The sequence below is a fragment of the Amblyomma mixtum genome, chromosome 2 (assembly GCF_055824585.1).
Source record: "Amblyomma mixtum isolate Tamu chromosome 2, ASM5582458v1, whole genome shotgun sequence".
Classification (NCBI taxonomy): Eukaryota; Metazoa; Arthropoda; class Arachnida; order Ixodida; family Ixodidae; genus Amblyomma; species Amblyomma mixtum.
Genome location: NC_143013.1, coordinates 26,762,595 through 26,783,215, shown reverse-complemented (window position 1 = coordinate 26,783,215; position 20,621 = coordinate 26,762,595). Strand labels below are relative to the sequence as shown.

Below are 20,621 nucleotides of genomic sequence, written 5' to 3'. Positions count from 1 at the left end.
ATATATTTTTACATACTAACAGAATGAGCTGTACTGTTAAACAGCAGTATTTTTTGTTGACCATGTAAAGTTGTGTAGAAATTTGTTTCTTCTAGGTGCTTTATTCCATGCTTTTGTCCCTAGAAATGGTGTATTTTGGGGCTCATACACATATTATATACCTTCGCTAAAATAAAGATTCCTATTGTGAGCGTCTATCACAGGGGTAGCTAAAGAAGCATCCCCTGGTAACCTGTTCCTGCTCTCTCTCGCCTGTGCAGCCAAGTCCACGCTGGGGCCCCTGGGTCCCGATGCAGAAGGCATGACCACGGGCATTCTGGTGATTGTGGTTGTGGTCAGCATCGTGGGGACTTCGTTGGTCTGGGTGCTTATCATCTACAACAAGATGCGCAAGACGGAGCGCCCGGCCTCCAGCACGCTTCCGGAGGCGCCGCCGCCCACGGAGCCCCTGGCGAGGCCCCCCGAACAGGAGCCCTTCCTCACTGCTGAAGCCAGTGCCGATGGCATCCACGAGGCACGGGACGTGTCTGCAGATTCGGGTTCTGGTGAGTGCGCCTTTTTTTTTTTTTTTTTAAAGCAGTGCTAGCAGTTTGGCACACATTCAATTCAATTCAACTTCATTTATTTTCCAGAAAATTCTGGCGGCTGCCTGGACTAAAAGCTGTAGGTATACAGCTTGACGAGGCCCAGGCAGCCGTTACAAGGCATAGGAGCAGACTTTGTTGAGAACATTGACATACACACACACAAAAAAAAATAAAAACGAACACATAGTCAGGTTACAGTTTTCACAAAACAGGACATCCAGAAAGCACAAAATCATCAATAAATTACAATAGGGAAATACACAAAACATATTTACATAAGATACAAGGGAGCAGCTGTACTTTGGCGCGAATTATACGTCAGGAATTATTTTTGAAGAAATAATTCACGCAATGCTTTCTTAGTAGGGTTATTTATGTCTTTATATCTATTTAAAATTACTGGAAGATTGTGCTGTAATGCTTGGAACTTATAGTCAGTGCGAAAATGGGGAACAAACCAAGTGTCTGTGTTGCGAGTATTAACTGTGTGATCGTTCTGTTTCAATAGCGCAGTGCCTTCAATCATAGACCTAAAGGATGACGACAGATGAAATGAAAGCAATATTCGGAATTCATACATACTTTGAATTTTTAACACACTGAATGTTTCAAAAGCTTGCCGTGTGGTTGGTTGGTTGCACAATATTAAGTGTCTGTCTGCACATATGCATAGGATGACCAGAAGTGCAGAGTAGAGGTGGGACCATTGAGTTCGCATAATCTCCTGATCTGGCTTCAGAATGGCCTTGCTGTAATACACCTCTTTAATTTGTTGGATGATCTTAAGGGGGGACACTGGTCTTGAAAAGAAAATTTTATTAATTTAGTCATAGTTATGAAATTTTCAGGGCACATGTATTTTTGTGCGCTGATTCTAGATATGTCATTTAATTTCATGTAAAACAATTCCTTGAGCACTGATGCACTTTTTATGCAAGTATTTTGCGGAGAGTTTTGAAGAAAATTTGCTGCAGGAAACTCGCTGAAATGTATGCCATTGGGTTCTCTTGACACCAAGGAATACAATAAGGGTAAAATTATCATCCTGGCTCTCATAGAACTTGAGTAATAGGGTACTGAAGCTGCCACTTCAGGAACAGGAATACACACTTTCCTTCTAATTTCTGAAGTGACAACTTCAAAACTCTATAACTCAAGTTCTATGATAGGCAGGAAGACAATTTCACCCTTATTGTATTCCTTGGTGTCAAGAGAACCCAATGGCATACATTTCAGCGAGTTTCCCGCAGCAAATTTTCTTCAAAGCTCTCCGCAAAATACTAGCATAAAAAGTGCATAAGTGCTCAAGGAATTGTTTTACATAAAATTAAATGACATCTTTAGAATCAGCACACAAAAATACATATTCCCTGAAGATTTCGTAACTGTGACTTCATTAATAAAATTTTTTTTTTCAAGACCAGTGTCCTCCCTTAATTTGGTGAATTTAGTGGTCATCTGATGACCTTTTTTAGGGGGCGGTATTTTTAGTGATTGAAGAGAGGGTGCAAAAAGGAACGGCAGGGAGATTAACTATGCACATGCACCGTTGGCTGCCCTACACGAGTAAGCGGCACAAAAGAAAGGTAGAGAGAAGGAACATTGAGTTTGTCGTGTTCGTAAAATGTGAGCAGGGTCATGGTTTCATTGTGGCCATTAAGAACAATGTCAAACAGTGGAGAAACGTTTGGAGGATTGATTCACTGAGTAGCGCTAACACTGAAAAAGGGGAGGACTGTGCACCTCATTGTCATCTTTTGTTTTTGTGGTTTGTGTGGAAATCTTCACGCATCGCTGGGAGCAGACCAAAACTGGTACTTTATTTCGCAATTGATGCTTAGCGTTGCCTCATGTATACCTCGAAAAATCCATGTCTGAAATGAGTTATGCTTTGAGCACCATTGTCCTCATGGTTTGACACGCTGGATTTGTTTTAAAAAAAAATTCTGCCATTCAAGTGAGCCAGAAACTAAAGCGCATCTTAACAGTCCTTGCTCTCTTTGTCTAGAAAGCGTACAGAAAGCATGCCCTGTCGTTTTTTGTCGTGCAGACAATTCAAGCAAGGAAAGCGGCCACCAAAGCTGCGATGACCTGGCTTCTCAGGTGGACACCAGCAGTCAGACATTCATACTGGGTGCAAGCAGGGTGCCGTTCTTCATGCGAGGTCAGTGCCCTGCTCATCGTCACCTGCCTCTCTTGCTGCCGTAGCTGACTATTCTCTGCAGGAAAAGATGGCTTGCTTCTAGGGGTGTGCGAATATTCGATATTTTCGAATATAATTCGAATATTAGATTTTTGCTATTCGTATTCGATTCGAAATCCAAGTATTCGCATTGTTTCGATTATTCGATCCCATGCGAATATTCGTATTTAGCCGAATATTATATTGCGAGCACCGGCGTACATTTCGGTGCGCAAGTCCAATCGACATAGACATAACAACATGACGGCGTCCAGAGCCATGCGTAATGTTATGCCATGCCGTAGCTGACCCTGACTGTGCTTGTGAGCTTCTTTGTGGCTATGCCTGTGAAGCTGGTATAGTCAGAGCTGTGCACAAAATACCTCGCAATACCTGTCACTTCATTGCCAAGTGAGAGGGAATTATCTGTGGCGGGACAAGTCGTTTCAGCTAGAAGAGGACGACTCCTGCCTGACCGTGTGGAGCAGCTGGTTTTTCTTCACAACAACCTTTAATGTTCATCCCAGCAACGCGCTTTTGCGCTTATGGCATGCTAGATTCAATCATTGCTGAGAGCCATTTTCTGTGAAAATTCCACTCTTCTAAGAATGATGTTCTAGACTTCGATACTTTCGGTGCCGTCACACACACCTTTTGTGTTCATTTACTTATTGATAGTTGAACTGTGATGTTCTTGGATGCTCAAATAAATGTTTTGCAGTTGTTAAATGCGTCTTTCCTTGATTATTCGATATTCAATTCGATATTCGGAACTAAGTATTCGTATTCGATTCGTATTCGAAAAATTTGATATTCGCACACCCCTACTTGCTTCATTTTCCAGCATCAGTTAATGGAGCACAGTCCACACTCCTGTTTCCTTGGAGCTTTACTCACTTCATGGGTTTAGGAGGCAGGCGGTGCTGTGTCCAAATTCTTTAGAGGCTTAGCTAGTGTTTCCACATGCATTCTGAATCTCGGAAGTTCATTGTCATGCTTTTATCTGCTGGCAGTATGCTTTTCAGGGGCTAGAAGAACTCAAGCTGTCACTGAAGTGCACATTGAGACGCACTGTGTTGTTATATTGTATGTCTTGAGAGGTGTTCACGCGGAGACCCCGGCATGGTGGGATGCGCAGAAAGCCGCCCAAACGGCACCTCCAGCAGCACTCTTTCTACCATGCCGCTTTCACACGGGAAGCAGGGAGTTGAGGGGGACATCATTGTCACCATACGAACCATCAGCTAGGACTGGATGCTGCTGTGGGCGCACCGCAGAACACAGGCTATGAACTTGCCAGACAAGAAAAAAAAGAAACGGACTGGATGTGGCAGGGAGTTAGGTGGACAGATGAGGTAAAGCAGGTGTCCGCCATGAGTGAGACAGTTACTGTGTGTGTCCCATTTCCTCATTGCTGCCCCCCACTCACAGACTTCTTGCATTTTCTGCTTGCCATTACATGCTGCAGGTCGAGGAGAAGGCAGCAGCCTGAGCTCGGCCAGTGGCAGCAGTGGGCAGCCAAGCCCTCCCCATGTGCGGGCAGCCCTGACAAGTTTTCAGCCTCGGGCAGTGACCGGCACTCTCTCGGAGCAGACAACACTGCGGCATTTGAGGCACCCCGCCATGCTCGGGCCTTGCCTCCCCAGTGGCTCCCCTGTCCACTTGCGAACGGGGTCGGCAAGTGGACAAGCCCGGTGTCTCTCGGAGGGCCAGCTAGGGCCCCGTGCGGCATCTGTTCCGCTTGCCCGCCGTCATGTCCGAGTCCGCCGTGGGTCCAGTGCAAGCAGTGAGAGCAGTGGGGCCAGCGGCGGTCGTGGCGGCGGCAGCAGCGACGAAAGGGACTCCGGCTTCTCCACATTCCCGCGGAGTGTGCGGAGCTGGAGTTCAGCATCCTTGCATTGCCGGCTGCAACCCAAAGGTGTGTGCCCATGCTTGACTTTGCATAACAACTTCTCTTCTTTACCGTTTCAGTTTGTGCATGTGACTTTCTGCGTTTCTGCACGCTGCAGAGTTTCGTCCTGAAAACAGTAGTGTGTTGCACCTGTGAGAAAATATGCAATCGCTGCCATTGCCAGCTAGGGCCATTGCATAGTGTCTTGTTTTTCAGAATAATTTCGGCAGTGAACGTTCAAAACATCTTTGCAGGAGCTCATTTCTGCACACCATTGTTACTGCTTCGAGCCATTTAGCTGTGCTATAGTGCACTTTTAGCAAGTGACACTCTTCCTCAGTGCACTTTATTTTGCACACTTGACGGGCATAGGTTGTATCCTACTATAGTGTGAAAAACACGAAGTAAAAAAAAAAATGAAATTTCACAGGACATGATGCCAGTGCCCAGGGGGAAAACTCCCGTTTTTCTTGCCTTCCTTGTTATTTGCACTAGTTTTTGTTTTGGAGCTATTCGACCAGCACCAACTAGCCCAACTCTGTTAGCCAACCACAAAGCATTATCATCATTATCGCACCATTATCATTGACCAGATTGTGTCCACTTCAGAGCAAAGGCCTTTACTAATGCTGTCTAATCATCCCTGTCTTGCACTTGGTGTTATGCGGGGATAAATGGGGAGCATTGAGAGAGGGGTTTTCTTTCAGTTGGCATGAGCTGGCTGCTGATGATGATTTTTGTGCTTGCCTCTATCGAAGAAAGGTTTTTCTAGTTGGTGCTGGAGGGATTAGCTCTGATGCGAATAGCACATAGAGTTTAACCTGTGCGCCGCCTTTGCTCTTGGTTCTTTTTCGCAGAGATTGCCCTCAACAGTGGCAGCGTGGTGACAGTCAGCGGTGCCGGTTCCCAGCAGTCGTGCTGCCTCACACCAGCCTCGGTGAGCCAGCAGGACGTGTCATCCGCGGCAGCGGGGCAGCAGCCGGCTGTGACGGATGTCCACCTCTCCCCAGGGAGGCGGCGCAGCAAAGTAACCCTGAACACCGGCCGCAAGAGGCCACCGCAATCATCCGCTGCCCATCACCAGGCAGCAGCCACTATGGCTACGGTGGTCTAGTAGCCGCCGAAGAAGGGTGGTGCACAGCACACAAAGTGACGCATTCTCCTCACGGACCTGAAACGTTGCAAGTGCATGGGCATACTGCAGCTGTGCTTGGCAGCACAGGTGGAACCAGCGCAGTACCTTCATGACGCCGCGCCGCTCCATGCGATGAGGTCCTTCGCTTGCTGGGCAATGCTTTCAAGCCGCATCTGGCGAGCGTTTCTGAAGTGCGCAATTCTGCAGGCTGCTTGTGGTCGAGTCTGACGTTTTACACCATGGGGGGGGGGTCGGCCAAGATTAGCTGCTTCGCAGAGTTTGCGATTAATGGCTCCACCTGTGGTGTCAAATGTGGCAGCAGTATGTCCTTGTCTGTATATTTGTTAAGCAGGAATGCTTCGGCACTTGGCGGTTAAAAATAGTGTCGCGTAAGCCGAAGCGCAAGCTACAGAAAAGTCAGCTCACTTTACCACTGACCTGAAGGCAGATGAACAGCTCGTGTGACTGACTACTCTTTGCAGAAGTTCCAGTCCTCACCACAGCCAGATCGTTAATTTGCTCCGAATTAAGTCTCACTTTTCAAAGTGAGGAACAACTGCTGAAGAGAGCGGTGCTGTTGAATTTGTCATGCTGTAGCAATGCTCGGTTGCCAAGACGTCGCCAAACAGCCCTGTTTGGCTGCCAGTTGCTGAGGTTTTCACTTGCTGTGCCCTCAGACAAAAGACGACGAATGCGTTCCTTGTTGTGCTGCACTGGAAATCGGCCTTGCATCATAGGGGGACACAATTCCCATGCGAACTGGTTTGTAAATCTAATGTAGTCAGGCTTTTCTTTAGCACTGAAAAGTCTGCTTGGTGTTAGCGAAGGGATCTTTGCTGTGTGAATCTGCTTTTTCTTGTTTTTCTTGTCTTGTGCCCATTGTGCGCAAATATGCACAGGCACCTTTCATTTTCGTCAATCTTACCCCTTTTTGTTGTTCACAACTTGTTCTGCCTTATCTTGCACTGCTAAAATACTTACAGAAACCGTTTTGGCTGATAGGCTGGTAGGTTTTTGCGGATTCTACTGCTTTGGCCTTGTTTCGTTAGGCCGGTCGATACACAAGGGGTTAGTGCCGCTCAACTTGAAACGCTGCGTGGCCCCCTAGGGTGCAAGGCTGTGGCATTTCACTTGTTGCCGAGCAGCCAAAGATGTAATTTTTTTCAAGGAGGAATCCCGAGTGATGATGCCACGAGCGTGGTGTGTGCGTCTGCCATTTCCAAGTGATGGGAGATGTGCTAACCTGTGCCATGTTTAAAGAAAAAAAAAAGAAGAAGAAACAGTTACCTGTCGTGCTCCTATATGTCCTGTGCGTGTATACATTCTCAGTGTCCATGTGTATATAGTGAAGTGCAAGACATGTTGCGTGTCTCGGGGTTTTAGCTACATAATGTATATAGCAGAGCACCAACACCACCACTACCACCTTAATTTAAGAAGACGAAGGAGAAATGGAAGTCATTGTGTATAAATGGTTGTTTCTGTGGTTGTAATACATATCTGTGGAATTTCTTGTAAACCCACTTGTTCCTAGGGGTTGCAGTGTTGTAACATAGTCGCGTCGCTGGCGTCGAGTCTATATATATATATATATATATTATGTATATCTATGTATAACATTTTGTGCCTCACATAGTAGCCGTCTGTGGCTCAGTCTCTTTCATCTTCTGTTGAACGGAATGTCCGAAAGAGTGGCACGTCTGTGGAAAGCTGTCTGTTGTGGGGCTGACTCTTTCTTGCAGCAAAAGCTGACAGGAATCACAGGTTGCAGCCCGAGTGGGGAGCACGCGAGTCAAGCCTTTCTCCTGTCAGTCTCGTGTACATAACGCAGATCAGCATCTCTTGCAGAGTCATTTCAGAAAGAAAGGTGCCAAAAGTCATGTTTTTCACCACTAATTAGTGAAAGACATCAGACCGCACATACTTCACCGTCTCGGCGACGGCTGCCCCGTGCATAATTCTCGCAGTGTAAATTCAGCAGTCAGTCTCAGTTCACTTGCATCAGTTTTCAGCAGCAAAGAGCAGCCTCATTAAGAATCTAATGTACAAATTAAGGACTTAAGGACAGGGAATATAATTTGGTTCATGCTTTTTAGCATAGTTGTTATTTTTCAGATTTCAGAAAAGCCATTACCACTTGTGAGACTTGGCGATGTGGCACCTTTGAGAGCGGCCACGGGGGAAATTCATGTTTGCTTTCCAGTGCAAAAAAACAAGAAAGGAAAAGAATATTCTTTGTAGGTTGTGACTTGTGACCAACAAAATACTACTACACAGAGTACCTGTATATTTAAGGAGAGCCCCATGAATGCACCGTGGCCAGTTGGGTCATCCCGACGTTTTCGGTTTTTCTTTTTATTTTGCACGGCATCTGGAGATCTGTCCAGCAGCTTTTGCTACCTGTTCGGGCATTACCGAGGCCGAATTCTCAAGTGAATTCTCAGTTCTGTGCTATTGGCGCACGCCGTCACAGCTTGCAGCTCGACCGTAGTGTGTACAAATCTCATTGGTGCTGCATTACAGTGGCGTGTATAGGAATAGAGTGAACCCAGAAACTGAGTGAACTCAGAATTTGGCTCTCAGGTGGAGACAGGCCTTTCAAACTATGTTAGCTCAAATGTCAGTGTCTCATAATCATTGCAGTCAAGTGTACATATAGGCGATTGTACATAGTTGTATAGCTCTTGCGACAGCGGGATCGTTGTAGCATTAGTCAATGTCCAGAGAACATAGTTTTATTTAAAATAATGACACACTCGTGAAAAGAACGTTTTCAAACAGGGAGTGAGAGAAGGAGAGTGTAAACATTCGTTTAGCAGTGAATCAACCCTAGCCTGGCATGTACTGAAAGAGTTACTCTTGTGCTGACTGGTCTGAAGTAGGGTAGGGATGCTTGATTGGTTTTCGCTGGTCATTCGCAGCCGAAGAGGATATTTTGCTCAGGCAACAAATTTGCACGATGTGTTTACACGTACAACCTCCTGGTTATTGTTTGTCCAAATTTCAAATTTTCATTCAAGCTTTGATTTTCATGGTGCTTTAACTTCCTTTGCTTGTTCACCCTGAAAACATAGCAGCAGTGTGTTGTGTTAATAGCCGACTGATGTGCAAGCCATATTTTGTACAGTTCCACTCAGGAAGGCACTGAGGTCAGTTCTAATGTTGGAAGAGAAAACTGAAACTGAGGAAAACATTCCCCATCCGCATGATTTATGTGTACAGTCTTTGCAAGCTGCAATGCCCAGTGCCAATCGTCGTGTGTCAGGGTTCGACTTCTACTTTTTCTGAAGTTCCAAAGGGCAGTGTTTCTTTGGTGTTGATATATATATAAATATATATATATATATATATTACACGTTTGGTATTGTAGATAGAAAGTTGTAAGTAAGTGTATTTAAGACTACATTAATTTTTTTTAAGAGTGATGGATATAGTGCCACTGCAATATGCCAACTGTCTAAAACAGTTCAAAAGGTTTTTTTTTTCTTTCCCTTTCTTCAATTGTGCCATATGTGTTCTCAGAGATTGAGAGCTTGCTCGCATTGTTTTAACCTGCAAATAAAAGCCATTGATGGTGTTTTTAGTAGAGACAATCAGTGACAATATTTTGTGTTGCTCATGCTATTGAGTTAGTTCGCCAAATTTTTTAGCCTGTTGATGTTAATTTTTCCCGTTAATCCATTTTGCCATACGCACCAGCAGATATTATCTAGTATTGTTTGTTTGTTGCAATATGCAGTGGCAATATAACGAGTTGTAATAAAACTCAGTATGCACAGTACTGTTGTTGTTCAGTGAATTGACACTAACCGAAGGTGGTACTCCTGCCTTTTCCACCATGTAACTCAGAGGGTCTCGGGTAGGCCGGCCTTGAAAGGCGATAGACTTCTGGAACCCACAAAACACTGATGCAGGGAGGTGGAACATGCAACTTCTGTACCTTTTGACAGTTTTACTTTCACAAGCAACGTCACAAATACAATGGCAAAACACCAGGATCCATAGTGTCAGCAAAGGAATATGAACATGGGAACCCACTGACACCTCGCATGCTTGCTTCAACAGCAACAGTCATTACAGCCATGGTTTTAAGGAACTACAAACAAAAAACTGCCTTTGGATAATGAGGTACTGATACTGAGCATTACTTATGCTCAGTAACGTTTAACCATGCTCATAAGGTGGCATCGAAACTCTTAGCTCGGTGCCATTGCAAACAGGCCTCATCTGACACTGACTGCATTGCAAAGTTCCTTTCAAGTCTTTTGCTAAGAACTGAGGTTTTGAATCTGCAGCTACTTATGTGATGCACCAGCAGCTGTTTGTGAGGATGCTAAAAAAAAAAAAAAGTAAGTTAACAGAAAGCAACTCCACACCGTCGCAAACCTGGTATGCACTTGCAGGGTGGGCGACGTAAATTTTGCAACAGAGATAAATTGGATGAATGGCGGTCACAAGCCACTGGCTGATCAGCACACAACATATGGATGTTCATTTTTTGGTCCAGCCTCGTCCTCTTATATTGCTTCACGCACCATTTTTTTCTTCTACGTACAAATAAAGATTGTTATTATTAATGTAGGCAAGGGTTAAGAATGGCATAAGAAATATGGCTGCAGTGAGCTAGACTAGGATGACAGTGATTCTGTAAACCTGTTCTGACCAAAGTGAAGCAGTACAGCAAGTAAAGCGTAGTTGTGACTGTTGCGTGCGAAACGTTCCTGTGTCAGTGCTTCCAGCTGATAGTACGTCTACGGGGCACGATATGATTGCACACGCAAGTTCTCAGACCTACACGTTGCTATACACATGCTACTCGGCAATCCCCCGCCCAACCCCGTTTTTTTTTTTTTTTTAAACGAGAAAGAAAAATATGTACAAGAACCATATTGCTAAAACAACCACAGCATGAAACTGCACACACCACACAACCTCAGGTGCAGGACGGCTCAACAGCTCGTCGTTGAAATGGGTGAGCTTCTCGCATGGTCTGGGACGCATTTACGCACCAAATAAGTTAAGCGACACCAAAGAAAAAAGTGCTAAGGAACCATATCAAAACGCACTGATCGAACCGAAATATGAAGAAGCGCCCGAAGGCGCACACTCGATTGTCGAACGTCTTCATTGCAGCAGTTCTTCGTCGGTTTCGTTTTCGGCTAGGGCCGACTTTCGGTAGCCGGCCTGACCGTTCATCCTCACCACACCCGTCGTGCGCGACTCTACATCGATGGTGGCCGGAGAGCTTTCGTCGTCCTCATCGTCGTCGTCGTCTTCGTCGGTGGATACGTCGACGAGACACTGGCTCTCAGTCACCCGGTCACCGTTTTGGCTCAGCTTGACGTAGCGGAAGCTTTTGGCACCTTCCCCGTTCATGATCCTCGCTCTCCGTAGTAGGTAGATGGAAATGAAGAGTACGCCCAAAGCGCCCAGTACCGCTAGCACGGCCAGCAGCGCATTTTTCATCGTCACTCGATAAGCGCGCGCAGTGTACTACGTGCGAAGGGGCCCTCACTACGGCTCACATAGTTGCGCGCTCTCCTATCGACGTCGACGCTTGTTGTCCGGTTCGAGTGAGTCACAGGTACGAGCACATGAGTATAATTGATGATATCGCGGCTGCAACGGTGAGATTAAAACGCACCTGGTAACCAAGACGGAGTATGGGCCTCCTAACGCACTGAGTTATCACCACAGTAACAACGGGAACAAAATTTTGGGAAAGAAAATAAACAAAACCAAACAAATGGAGTGCACATCAAGGTTTGTTGACGAAAGACAGCATATTGCGCGCAATTGAGCGCTAACGCTGCCAATACGTTACGAGGTGCTGAGTGAGAAACGTGCGAAAAGAATTCGATTTTTAATGTTACAATAGCACAGTTATTAATAAATGAAAAGTGAGCTGATAAGTGATAAACTTCTGACGTGTTTTCTGAACCGGACGTAACCCACGTCAGGCGTCATGCTGCGTGGTGGGGCCAAGTGCGGCAGTGGGCTGGGTGTGCGGAGTGAAAAGAACCGGATGCGTTGAAGTTTGGAGTGCAGCGGCATCGCCATTGTCACGCGGCTTCTGCTAAAAAATGTAAAAAAGTTTACGTGCTTTCGCTAGTGTTGTGGCTGCGTATATTTTTACTCATGTCGCTTCCTAATGCCTTGAAGGGCGTTTTGTACGTGTTATAGCTTTGTTAGCTCCACTGGGGCAAATGTAAGAGCCTCTGGCTTATTTTTCGTCTCGCATGAGCGCGTTGTACCACTGCTAGGCTGTCCTGTGGTGCTCGCATGGCTTTGTCCACGAGCTGCATTTATTTGTAGCGTTTTACTCATTCATCACCACTTTGTGTATGTAATTTGGTCCCTTTCGATTCGCGCACATGTTTTCGTGCCAGCCGAACAGCGTCATGCCTCTAAAAGTTGTTCTTAAGAACTTCTTGAACCACTTTGAAACTTTGGAAGCGCGCAAGAAACTGGGAGACGACCTTTTCGAAGCCGAGTTTCAGGTATGTGCGCTGTTTTGTTTGCCTGCTCTGTAATGTGTAAGGTTTCTTGCATGATAATTTGCATGTTTCGCCTGCACAGTGATACAGGATTGGATTGTCGGCGCCTAAACTAGGCCGTAGACAGTTAGATACAAAAATAGCGCCGTGCCCCAATTCCGCTTTATTCGGAATACGATGTCGCGGTTTTCCGCGCGTCGCATCCCTATTTTAGCGGAGCTCAGATGTACCACGTTCCGTCTGATCTTTTGACACGAAAGTCGCATTCTTTCTTATCGCGTGGTTTCTAATGTGCGGCCAAAGCTCTGTTTTTCAGTGCATCGACCTTGCATTTGTGTGCTGCTGTTTGACAAAAATAAACATCCGTGATTGTAATCGCTGAGAAGATGTCAGAAATTGCACATTTCTCTTTACGTTCCAGAGTTTGAAGGAACTGACAGAACGCCTGAAGCTTGATCCCGAATATGCTTGTAGTGAAGGTCAGAAAGAAGTCAACCGAAAGAAGAATAGATACAAAGACATTCTACCTTGTAAGCATTACTGTTTTCTGCGTTGTGTGATATCCATCATGTCACTGTGTATTAGCATGTGAAGTAAGACTTCTTTCAGGTTGTAGCTGATTCATGATCTTTGAAATAAGTGCCCAACAAATAGACGAAGATAGATAAAGGACAGAAACGATGGGACAGGGGCGCAAGTTCCAACTTTTATGACACACGAAGCCAGGTCACTAAAGTTAGAAGTGGCACCCCTATCCCATTGTTCCTCTCCTCTCTTTGTCTTTGTGTATATTAAATGCACACTTATTTTGAAAAAAGCGGGTGGAAGATCAACTAATATCCAGATTATTCATGCATTCTGCACTTGGAATTGGGGCAGTCCCAAACCAAAATTACAACTTTGCTGGAACCTAAGTTATTGCTTAGGATGTGACCATTTTAAGTCCCATGTTTCAGCACCTCCTTTCAGCTGTTGTAGGTACGAATTGCGCACGAAAGACACACACAGGAAGAAACACGAGGGAGACTAGGGATAGTTTGCACTCTTTCAGTCTCCCTCGTGTTTCTTCCTGTGTGTGTCTTATGTGCGCAATTCGTACCTACAACAGTACGCACCAACTCGCCCAACAAGAAGTTCTTCTTAACTTCTTTCAGCTGCCTTGACCTCTTCTTCCCCCCCCCCCCCCCTTTTTCCCCCCTTTGCTGACATCACGCATGATTTATTTCAACTTGTGGCGCATTTTGCCTTCAGATAACTGCTTGTCTTCTAGCTGTCAGTGTGTGCACAGTGATTGCAGCATCATGATTTACAATTGTGCAAATAAAGATAATTTTTATCTGTTCATTCGAGCCATTAAAGTGAGTACTGGCTAGGTTCGTTTCAGTTACAGAGGTGTATACATGTTTGAAGCCCATGATGTCAACCTGCAGCTGCTTATATCTACTGCATTTTGTCATTTATCTTCAGTACTGATGTTAAAATTTTGTGTATTGTTACGCTCCATGCAAACACTGTTGCCAAACAAAGCTGTGCGAAAAGAACAAGGACAGCAAAGAAAAACTTACAACACACAAGTGTTTGTGTATGTAGCGTTTCTTCACTGTTGTTTTCGTGGAGCAGTTAGTTTTTGTATAATAATGTACTAACCAGCCTAGGTACACCACCATGAGTGTACCGAATTAGGTTCTAATGCAAGCCTTTTCATATAAGCCAGTCTCAATGGCATGCTGTTTATATGTGTTTGGGAACATACGAGATAAGGCATTCAGTTGCTTTTTAAAATTCGGAGGCCGAACTGCAGTGAGAGCCTAGTGGTTTGAGTGTCTGCCTCGCATGTAGGAGGTGCGGAGTTCGGTCCCCAATGTTGCCAGGTAACCGCCAGTGATACAGTGGGTACATGCTTTGGCCTGGCCTGGTGCTCAGCTTAGTAAGAGTGAAATGCATGGGAAATGGGTCTTTGCCTCTATTTTGAGTAGTGCAAAAAACTCTGTGCAGTGGCGCTCTTTGGCCAAAGCTTTCCTTGTGCTGTAAAAATTCATCATCATCAGAATTGAGAGCTTGCACCTCCAGAGAGTCTTCCTTTTTTTATTCAAATCAGTAGCTTTTATAGTTAAACAATATCGAACTGACACTTGTAGAAAGTTTCACACATACAGGTTTGATATCGCTGATTGCCTACTTAATGCCTGACACAGTAGAACCACATGTGAGGAACCCGAATTTTTCGCTAAGCAGACTTTCTGCATGTATCAGTTTGATTCTGCGTAATTGTTCAATTTAGTGATTTGGATCAAACTTTCAGGTAGTCTTTCCGAAACTTCTGTGAAGGTAGTTGCGGTGCTGCCTTCTTGCTTTTTGTAAAAGCTTTTGTGCTGGCTTTTTGATGAAAGCAATGCTGTCAGTATCTTTGCAGTGTGTTTGACTAGCTGAAATTGTTTCGACGCTGCTTTTGAGGCCAAATGCAGAGCTGGCATATGTGTATCGCAATGCATCAGACGTGTCTCATTTGACGGGATGCGCCAGCGGAAATGTGGTAACGTATGCAAATGCCCTTTGCCGTGGCGAGGCAGCTCGCCGGATGTTGCGTAACGTAAACGTCAAGGTCCGAATAAAGTAATTCCTTGGAAGTGTGACCTCGGATGTAAATATGTGACGCATGCAAGCAACCCTTCATCCATGCGAAAAGAGAACAGAGAGAGAGAGAGACTGGCAAAAAAAGTGATTTCATGCTGACCACTTGAACCAGCCATTGGTTGAGGTGCTGATTTTTAGATCAATGCAAATAACATTTTAAATTGTTGTGAAAATCTTGTTCATCTGAGAAAAATCTGTTTTTTCTTCCTTTTTGTTTTCTCTTCTGTGGTGTCATTTGTCATACATATATTTTTGCATTTTACTTCTCTTCTTGCAGCATCCTTCTTTTTTTAAATTTGTCATCATCAGACATCTGTTTCTGTAGCCAACTTTAAAATGGTTTTAAATATAAATGCACTGCGTTGAACAGAGTGAGCTAAATGCTTGCTATGCTGTCATTTCAGATGACCTGACAAGGGTCATTTTATCCGAGTACCCAGGAGTGCCTGGTTCAGACTACATCAATGCCAACCTGATCAAGGTATGGGAATAGCAAAGAGCTCCTTTGTATGTTTTAAAGCAGCCTATGTGCTGTGCCTCAGTCCTTTCACTTAGCTGCTGCAGTTGAGAGCATTGACACCTGGTGCAATGAGCTTGGCTCAGGCATATAGTATTAGTCACAAGGCAAAATCCTATGCAGCAGATAAGCTGCATATTTGTTTGTGTTTGTGTGCTTGCTATTAAGATGTTTCAGAACTGAAACAAAAGATGACTGCGTATTTTGGCATTGCGATGTATTCAGGAAAAAAGGGAGCCATCATGCTTTTGTGTGTATGTGCATTGGAATACCTTTCGCAGGCAGCATGAGATGAAGTTTTGGAGTCATTCATTTGTCTTATGCCGTAGAGACTTACTGTGAATGTGGTGGAATACATATCCTTATTGGAAATGCAAGGTCATAGAAGCATCAAATTTTCTTCCCTCAGTGTTGGCTAGCTTCTAATATTATAGCCTTGTGTAAGAAAGCAAAACCCTCTTAACATTTCAAGTTGCACAGTGCAGGATGCATCAGAGCTGGAGCTCTATAGTAGGTGTTTCATCTCATTGCGTTCTGATACTCTAATGATGCCTCTTTTTTTTTTTTTTTCCTCCCCGCTTAGAAAGTACTACTAGCACAAACAGCATTTCAAACACAATTGTTAGAACATTGTTTCCTTAACCGAAGCGGTGGTCTAGTCGTTTGGGCATCCACCTCTCGTGTGAGAGGTGCGAGGTTTGATCCCCAGTGCCGCCGGGTACCCATCAGTGATACAGTGGGTACAAACTTTCCCCTGCCTGGTGCTCGGCTTCTTTAGAGTGAAAAATGCTTGGGAAATGGGTCTTGGACCCCACCTTCAGTAGGAGAAGAAACCTTGTGCTGTGGCATTCTTTAGCAGCAGATGAGCAATTCATCATCATCAATATTGTTTCCTTCAATCCATGACACTGCAAGGCACAGGATTTCTCATTTGGTTTGGGTTAAATTTATAGCCTGTGGCTGTGATACCGTTCACTGCGACACTGAAGTAGTGTTGGAATGCTTTAGTGTTTATTGAATGCTCTAAGAAGTTGTTTTGATGACAATACAGCATTTTGGAATTATGGAATCATGAGTCATGTTCTATAAAGTGAAGCGAAGCAAGATGCCAATTCATTACTTCATCATAGGTCGATTGTACGACAAAGGCATCCTTGTCTACTGCTTGGCTTAGTGTAAGACCAGTGTTTCTTGTGTAATCCCACATTGTCAGTTTGTTTTGGTATTTTACTTCTTGCTCTCTGCTGTGTAGTAAGATTCTTTTAAGTAGTAAACTAAAGCGATGCTTCACACGATCACCCAGGGGGCCAGTGGTTCAAGAGCCTACATAGCATCCCAGGGACCATTGCCAACTACAGTCATGGACTTTTGGAGAATGATCTGGGAGTGTGAGGTGCAAGTCATCATTATGGCCTGCAATGAGAAGGAATCCGGAAAGGTGTGTAAACTGCAGCTGCGGCACTGTAGCTGGGTGTAAAGCAAAACTGAAATGCATGCTTGCAGGCCCTGTAGTTCAGCTGCTGCATAAAATTCTACGCATAGGGTGTTATCCCACACAATTTGATGCAGCCTATAAAAAGGGGCTAGCAAAGCAGACATTTGGGCTATTTGGTGTGAATTCATGGTGGAAAAAAACAGCTCAAACTAAGACAGAAAACACAGAAAAGAGGGGAGACACTACAAGTGCTTACTCGCAACTAAAGTTTATTAGAAAGAACGGAACAGAATATATACAATGACCACCCACGAATGCGTACGTCATAACAGATTACGTGCAAGGCGTGCAAGATGATCTAAACAGGAGCATCGCGCGTGTGCACCCGGTTATTTAAGTACCTGAGTGATCCTTCAGTGGCCTTGTCAGATTTGGAATTTAGGTACTTAAATAACCGGGTGCACACGCACGATGCTTCTGTTTAGATCACCTTGCACGCCTTGCACGTAATCTGTTATGACGTACGCAGTCGTGGGTGGTTATTGTATATATTCTGTTCCGTTCTTTCTAATAAACTTTAGTTGCGAGTCAGCACTTGTAGTGTCTCCCCTCTTTTCTGTGTTTTCTGTCTTAGTTTGCGCTGTTTTTTTCCATCATGAAAAAGGGGCTACCCTGTAAAAAGTGACACCAGCTGATTGTCTTTTTCTTGTTCTTCTGAAAGGGGGAATGTTCAGTTGATTTGCTTTAGCAGTTTATAGTTTTATTTAGGAATTGGATGTGACATGAAATGTCAAAGCCAATGTGTACTTACAGCTTACGTAGTATAGTAATGGTGTGTCGATCCCATCTGCCATGTGTAAATAACAGCTCTTGTTCTCAAACATGTTCTAACCTGATGTAGTATGCTTCAACTTATGTTTCAACGGAAGCCTGCAAAACAGCACATGTTGTTTTGCCTTGTGTGATTTGTATACAGCAGAGAGTGTCGGTGGGTAACATACAAAAAGGTGTTTGTCACGCTGCATGCATAACTGTATCATCAGGAGTCTTAGGAATCATGTGATTGTTGGCTCTACTAAGGCATCCGTTTGCTGTTATCTTGGAGAGCATTCTCATTGCTGTGGAAGCCTGGAGCAATTTCCGCTGGTGGCAGCAGAATATGTGTTGATCATTCTGGAACTACACGTTTCCATTGCCGTCTCTGAGCACTGGCCAACAGGCATCCTTTATTTCAAAAAGTGGGATTGAAATGTTGACCTTGAAGCTTTACAGTGTTTTACTTTGCCTAGAGCTGACTATCTCAAAGCGCATGACACGAGCTGTCGCCTACAACCTTGTTATCTTTTCATTCTTGCAGCAGTTAGGTAGCAGGATCTAATGGCGACCCTTCCTTCTTTTCTTTCAGTACAAGTGTGAACGATACTGGCCTAACGAAGGAGAGAAGAAACAGTATGGAAACATCACTGTTGAATTGGTGAGTTGTAAGAAAAAAAACTGCGACCTGGTTTTGTCAGTAACCACTCGTTTTGACATATTCTCAGAATATTTTGGTAAGCCACCCGGTGTATTACTGCTAGTCAACGTGAAAATTGATACATGTGGTGTATAGGGGGACCACGTTTTCTTCACTTCCAGTGAATGTGATTATCGCAGACTGCTTGTGCAGTACTCTTATTCCAGTGATTTTACATTTTATTGATGCTTAGAGCATTTCATAAGTCTCTCCACAAGTTCACTAGTATTGTAGTGTTTGCAATGTGATTTCTTAAAGCAGAAGAAACGGTAGCTTTTTTCTTCCAACTTTTCTCCAGAATGCCTTATTAAGAAGTGCAAATCCATCGCACATTTCATGGTTTTGCATAACTGGAAGGCTATGTCTTGTTTTACCCTACATTGTTTGTATTCGACCTCAAAAAGGTGCTCCGAGCGATTTGAGTGCAAGTCAATTCTCTCAAACTTTTAATTTTTTGCCGCTTAATAGTTTTGCTAGCTTGCCTTGATTACATGCTTGTCCTAGATAGAAATCGCTATTCCATATGGATCGCAGTACACAGTGGCACACATTGTTCTAAGAAAACATTGGTTCTAATTGCAGGTACATAGTTTTGGATTTTATTTTTCTCAACCTATGCACATGCATGCATGTAATTACAAGCACAGTTTCTCCAGCACTATAATGTCAGTGGTAGTCAGTGCTAAAAAGCAGGCCAGGGTTGGGATTAAGTAAGCTGGTCAGCTAAAATCCAATCAACGGCCAGTTATGCACCTCATTGTAATTAGAGATTTGTCACTGAGTGCTATATCACTGTTTATTGTCTATAGCTGTAGCTATGTCAGTTTTAAGATTTCAGAAGCACAATGTTCCTTGGTACTGCTGTGGTAGCAGTTCTGGCACTCCTGGTGTGTTAAATTGAAACCAGGCAGCTGAAACTCTCCTGCAGCCATACATGCGAGCGCACATCATTCAGCAACATGTGTGTCGTTCTCCGTACCATTTGGGCGGGAGCAGTGACATGCCGTTCGTTGTCTGCTGCTGCTTTTCTATGCAACCGCAAAGGCAATGAGCATTGTTGGATGCAACCGTAAAGGTGATAAGCATCGTTGGACAGGTGATGTCAGCTCACCCGGTTATTATCACCTTCTAGATTGCGTATGAGGCTACTGATCACCTTTGTGGATCTCTGGTGGGAGAAAAATTAAAATTGTGGTCATTATTGGATGTCAGTATAACAGGCTGTAAAAAATAATACGAAACTTAGAAAAGAATTGGTGCAGTCAGTTGCATAAGAGCACACCTTGCATTTCTTTTTTTCTTTTCAAATCTTTCATATGTGATGATTTCTTTAGGCAAGTCATTCCTGCCATTAATTGTTCGGTAGAAAATAAGAAAACTGGAGCTCACTTCTTGCTTGCTTGTTCAACTAACTAAGCCTGAAAAAATACCAGCCAGTGTGCAGTCACCCTCAGAAGTTTTCGGAATACGGAAGACACAAAAACGTTTTTAAAAAATAGTTATTAGATTTAAAAAATAACATCCCCTTTGCTCCTTGGTTTCGGTGACTGTTAGCTTCTGTCATGTATCTCATAGCCAGAGTCGCTTTGGGACGTGAAACCCCATAAACCTAACCTGTCCTATCTTAACCTCATGGACACGGTGTGTGGAACACGCAGGTGAAGTGGAAGCAGGTGTGCCCAGACTTCCTGCTCCGGACACTGCGCGCCCGCTGTGGGCCTGAGGAGCGCACCTTGTGCCAATTCCACTACTGGTCGTGGCCAGATCACGGTGTGCCCACGTCCGTGGGGCCCATCGTGGACCTGGTGCGGCTGGTACGTGACTGCCAGGCCTCCGAAGCCCTGCCCGTGCTTGTCCACTGCAGGTGGGTGTTGGGGAAACCCTTGAGGAACCTGTAACTTACCAGCAATAGTGTAGATGGTGCAGATTATAAAGCATGTCAGACCTCAAATTGGCGAAGAAAAATACACAAGTGTGTGTAAGATAGCAGTAATTGCAGCTGTTGTGTTGTAACTTGTTAGTGTAAGGTGCTAACTTGCCGTGAGGAGGTCCGAATCTGGGTGGGTACTGCACCGACGCCTGCAGTAAGGGCTTCCCGGACATCACAGACTCCTCTTCCGACCTGTCCCTTCTGCCTTGCTCCTGCTACTGAGGTGACGGTAGCCCATTTCTTGATAATTTGCCCGGAATTAGCCAGGATTACCTCCCTGGCTGCCCACCAGACACAAGA

The 20,621-nt window shown here is 44.5% G+C and overlaps 2 protein-coding genes across 3 annotated transcripts in view; both read left to right on the top strand.

Moving 5' to 3' along the window:
• lbk (leucine-rich repeats and immunoglobulin-like domains protein lambik) overlaps positions 1-9,576 on the top strand; it is a 118,080-nt gene extending 108,504 nt beyond the window's left edge. Inside the window, 4 exon segments of the mRNA XM_089570945.1 lie at positions 261-545; positions 2,638-2,751; positions 4,238-4,687; positions 5,518-9,576. Of these exon segments, the coding sequence (XP_089427071.1) occupies positions 261-545; positions 2,638-2,751; positions 4,238-4,687; positions 5,518-5,774 (1,106 nt within the window). The 3' untranslated portion in view covers positions 5,775-9,576.
• Positions 9,577-11,771: 2,195 nt separating this feature from the next.
• Positions 11,772-20,621, top strand: part of LOC149358760 (uncharacterized) — a 28,848-nt gene continuing 19,998 nt past the window's right edge. Inside the window, exons 1-7 of one of the 2 annotated variants that reach the window (XM_089570944.1) lie at positions 11,772-11,880; positions 12,185-12,295; positions 12,714-12,822; positions 15,331-15,407; positions 16,747-16,881; positions 18,284-18,352; positions 20,050-20,255. In XM_089570944.1, coding sequence (XP_089427070.1) covers positions 12,197-12,295; positions 12,714-12,822; positions 15,331-15,407; positions 16,747-16,881; positions 18,284-18,352; positions 20,050-20,255 — 695 coding nt within the window. In that variant the 5' untranslated portion in view covers positions 11,772-11,880; positions 12,185-12,196. Of the gene's footprint in view, positions 12,296-12,713; positions 12,823-15,330; positions 15,408-16,746; positions 16,882-18,283; positions 18,353-20,049; positions 20,256-20,621 lie in introns of both variants that reach the window. The other variant, XM_089570943.1, reaches the window with a different exon arrangement.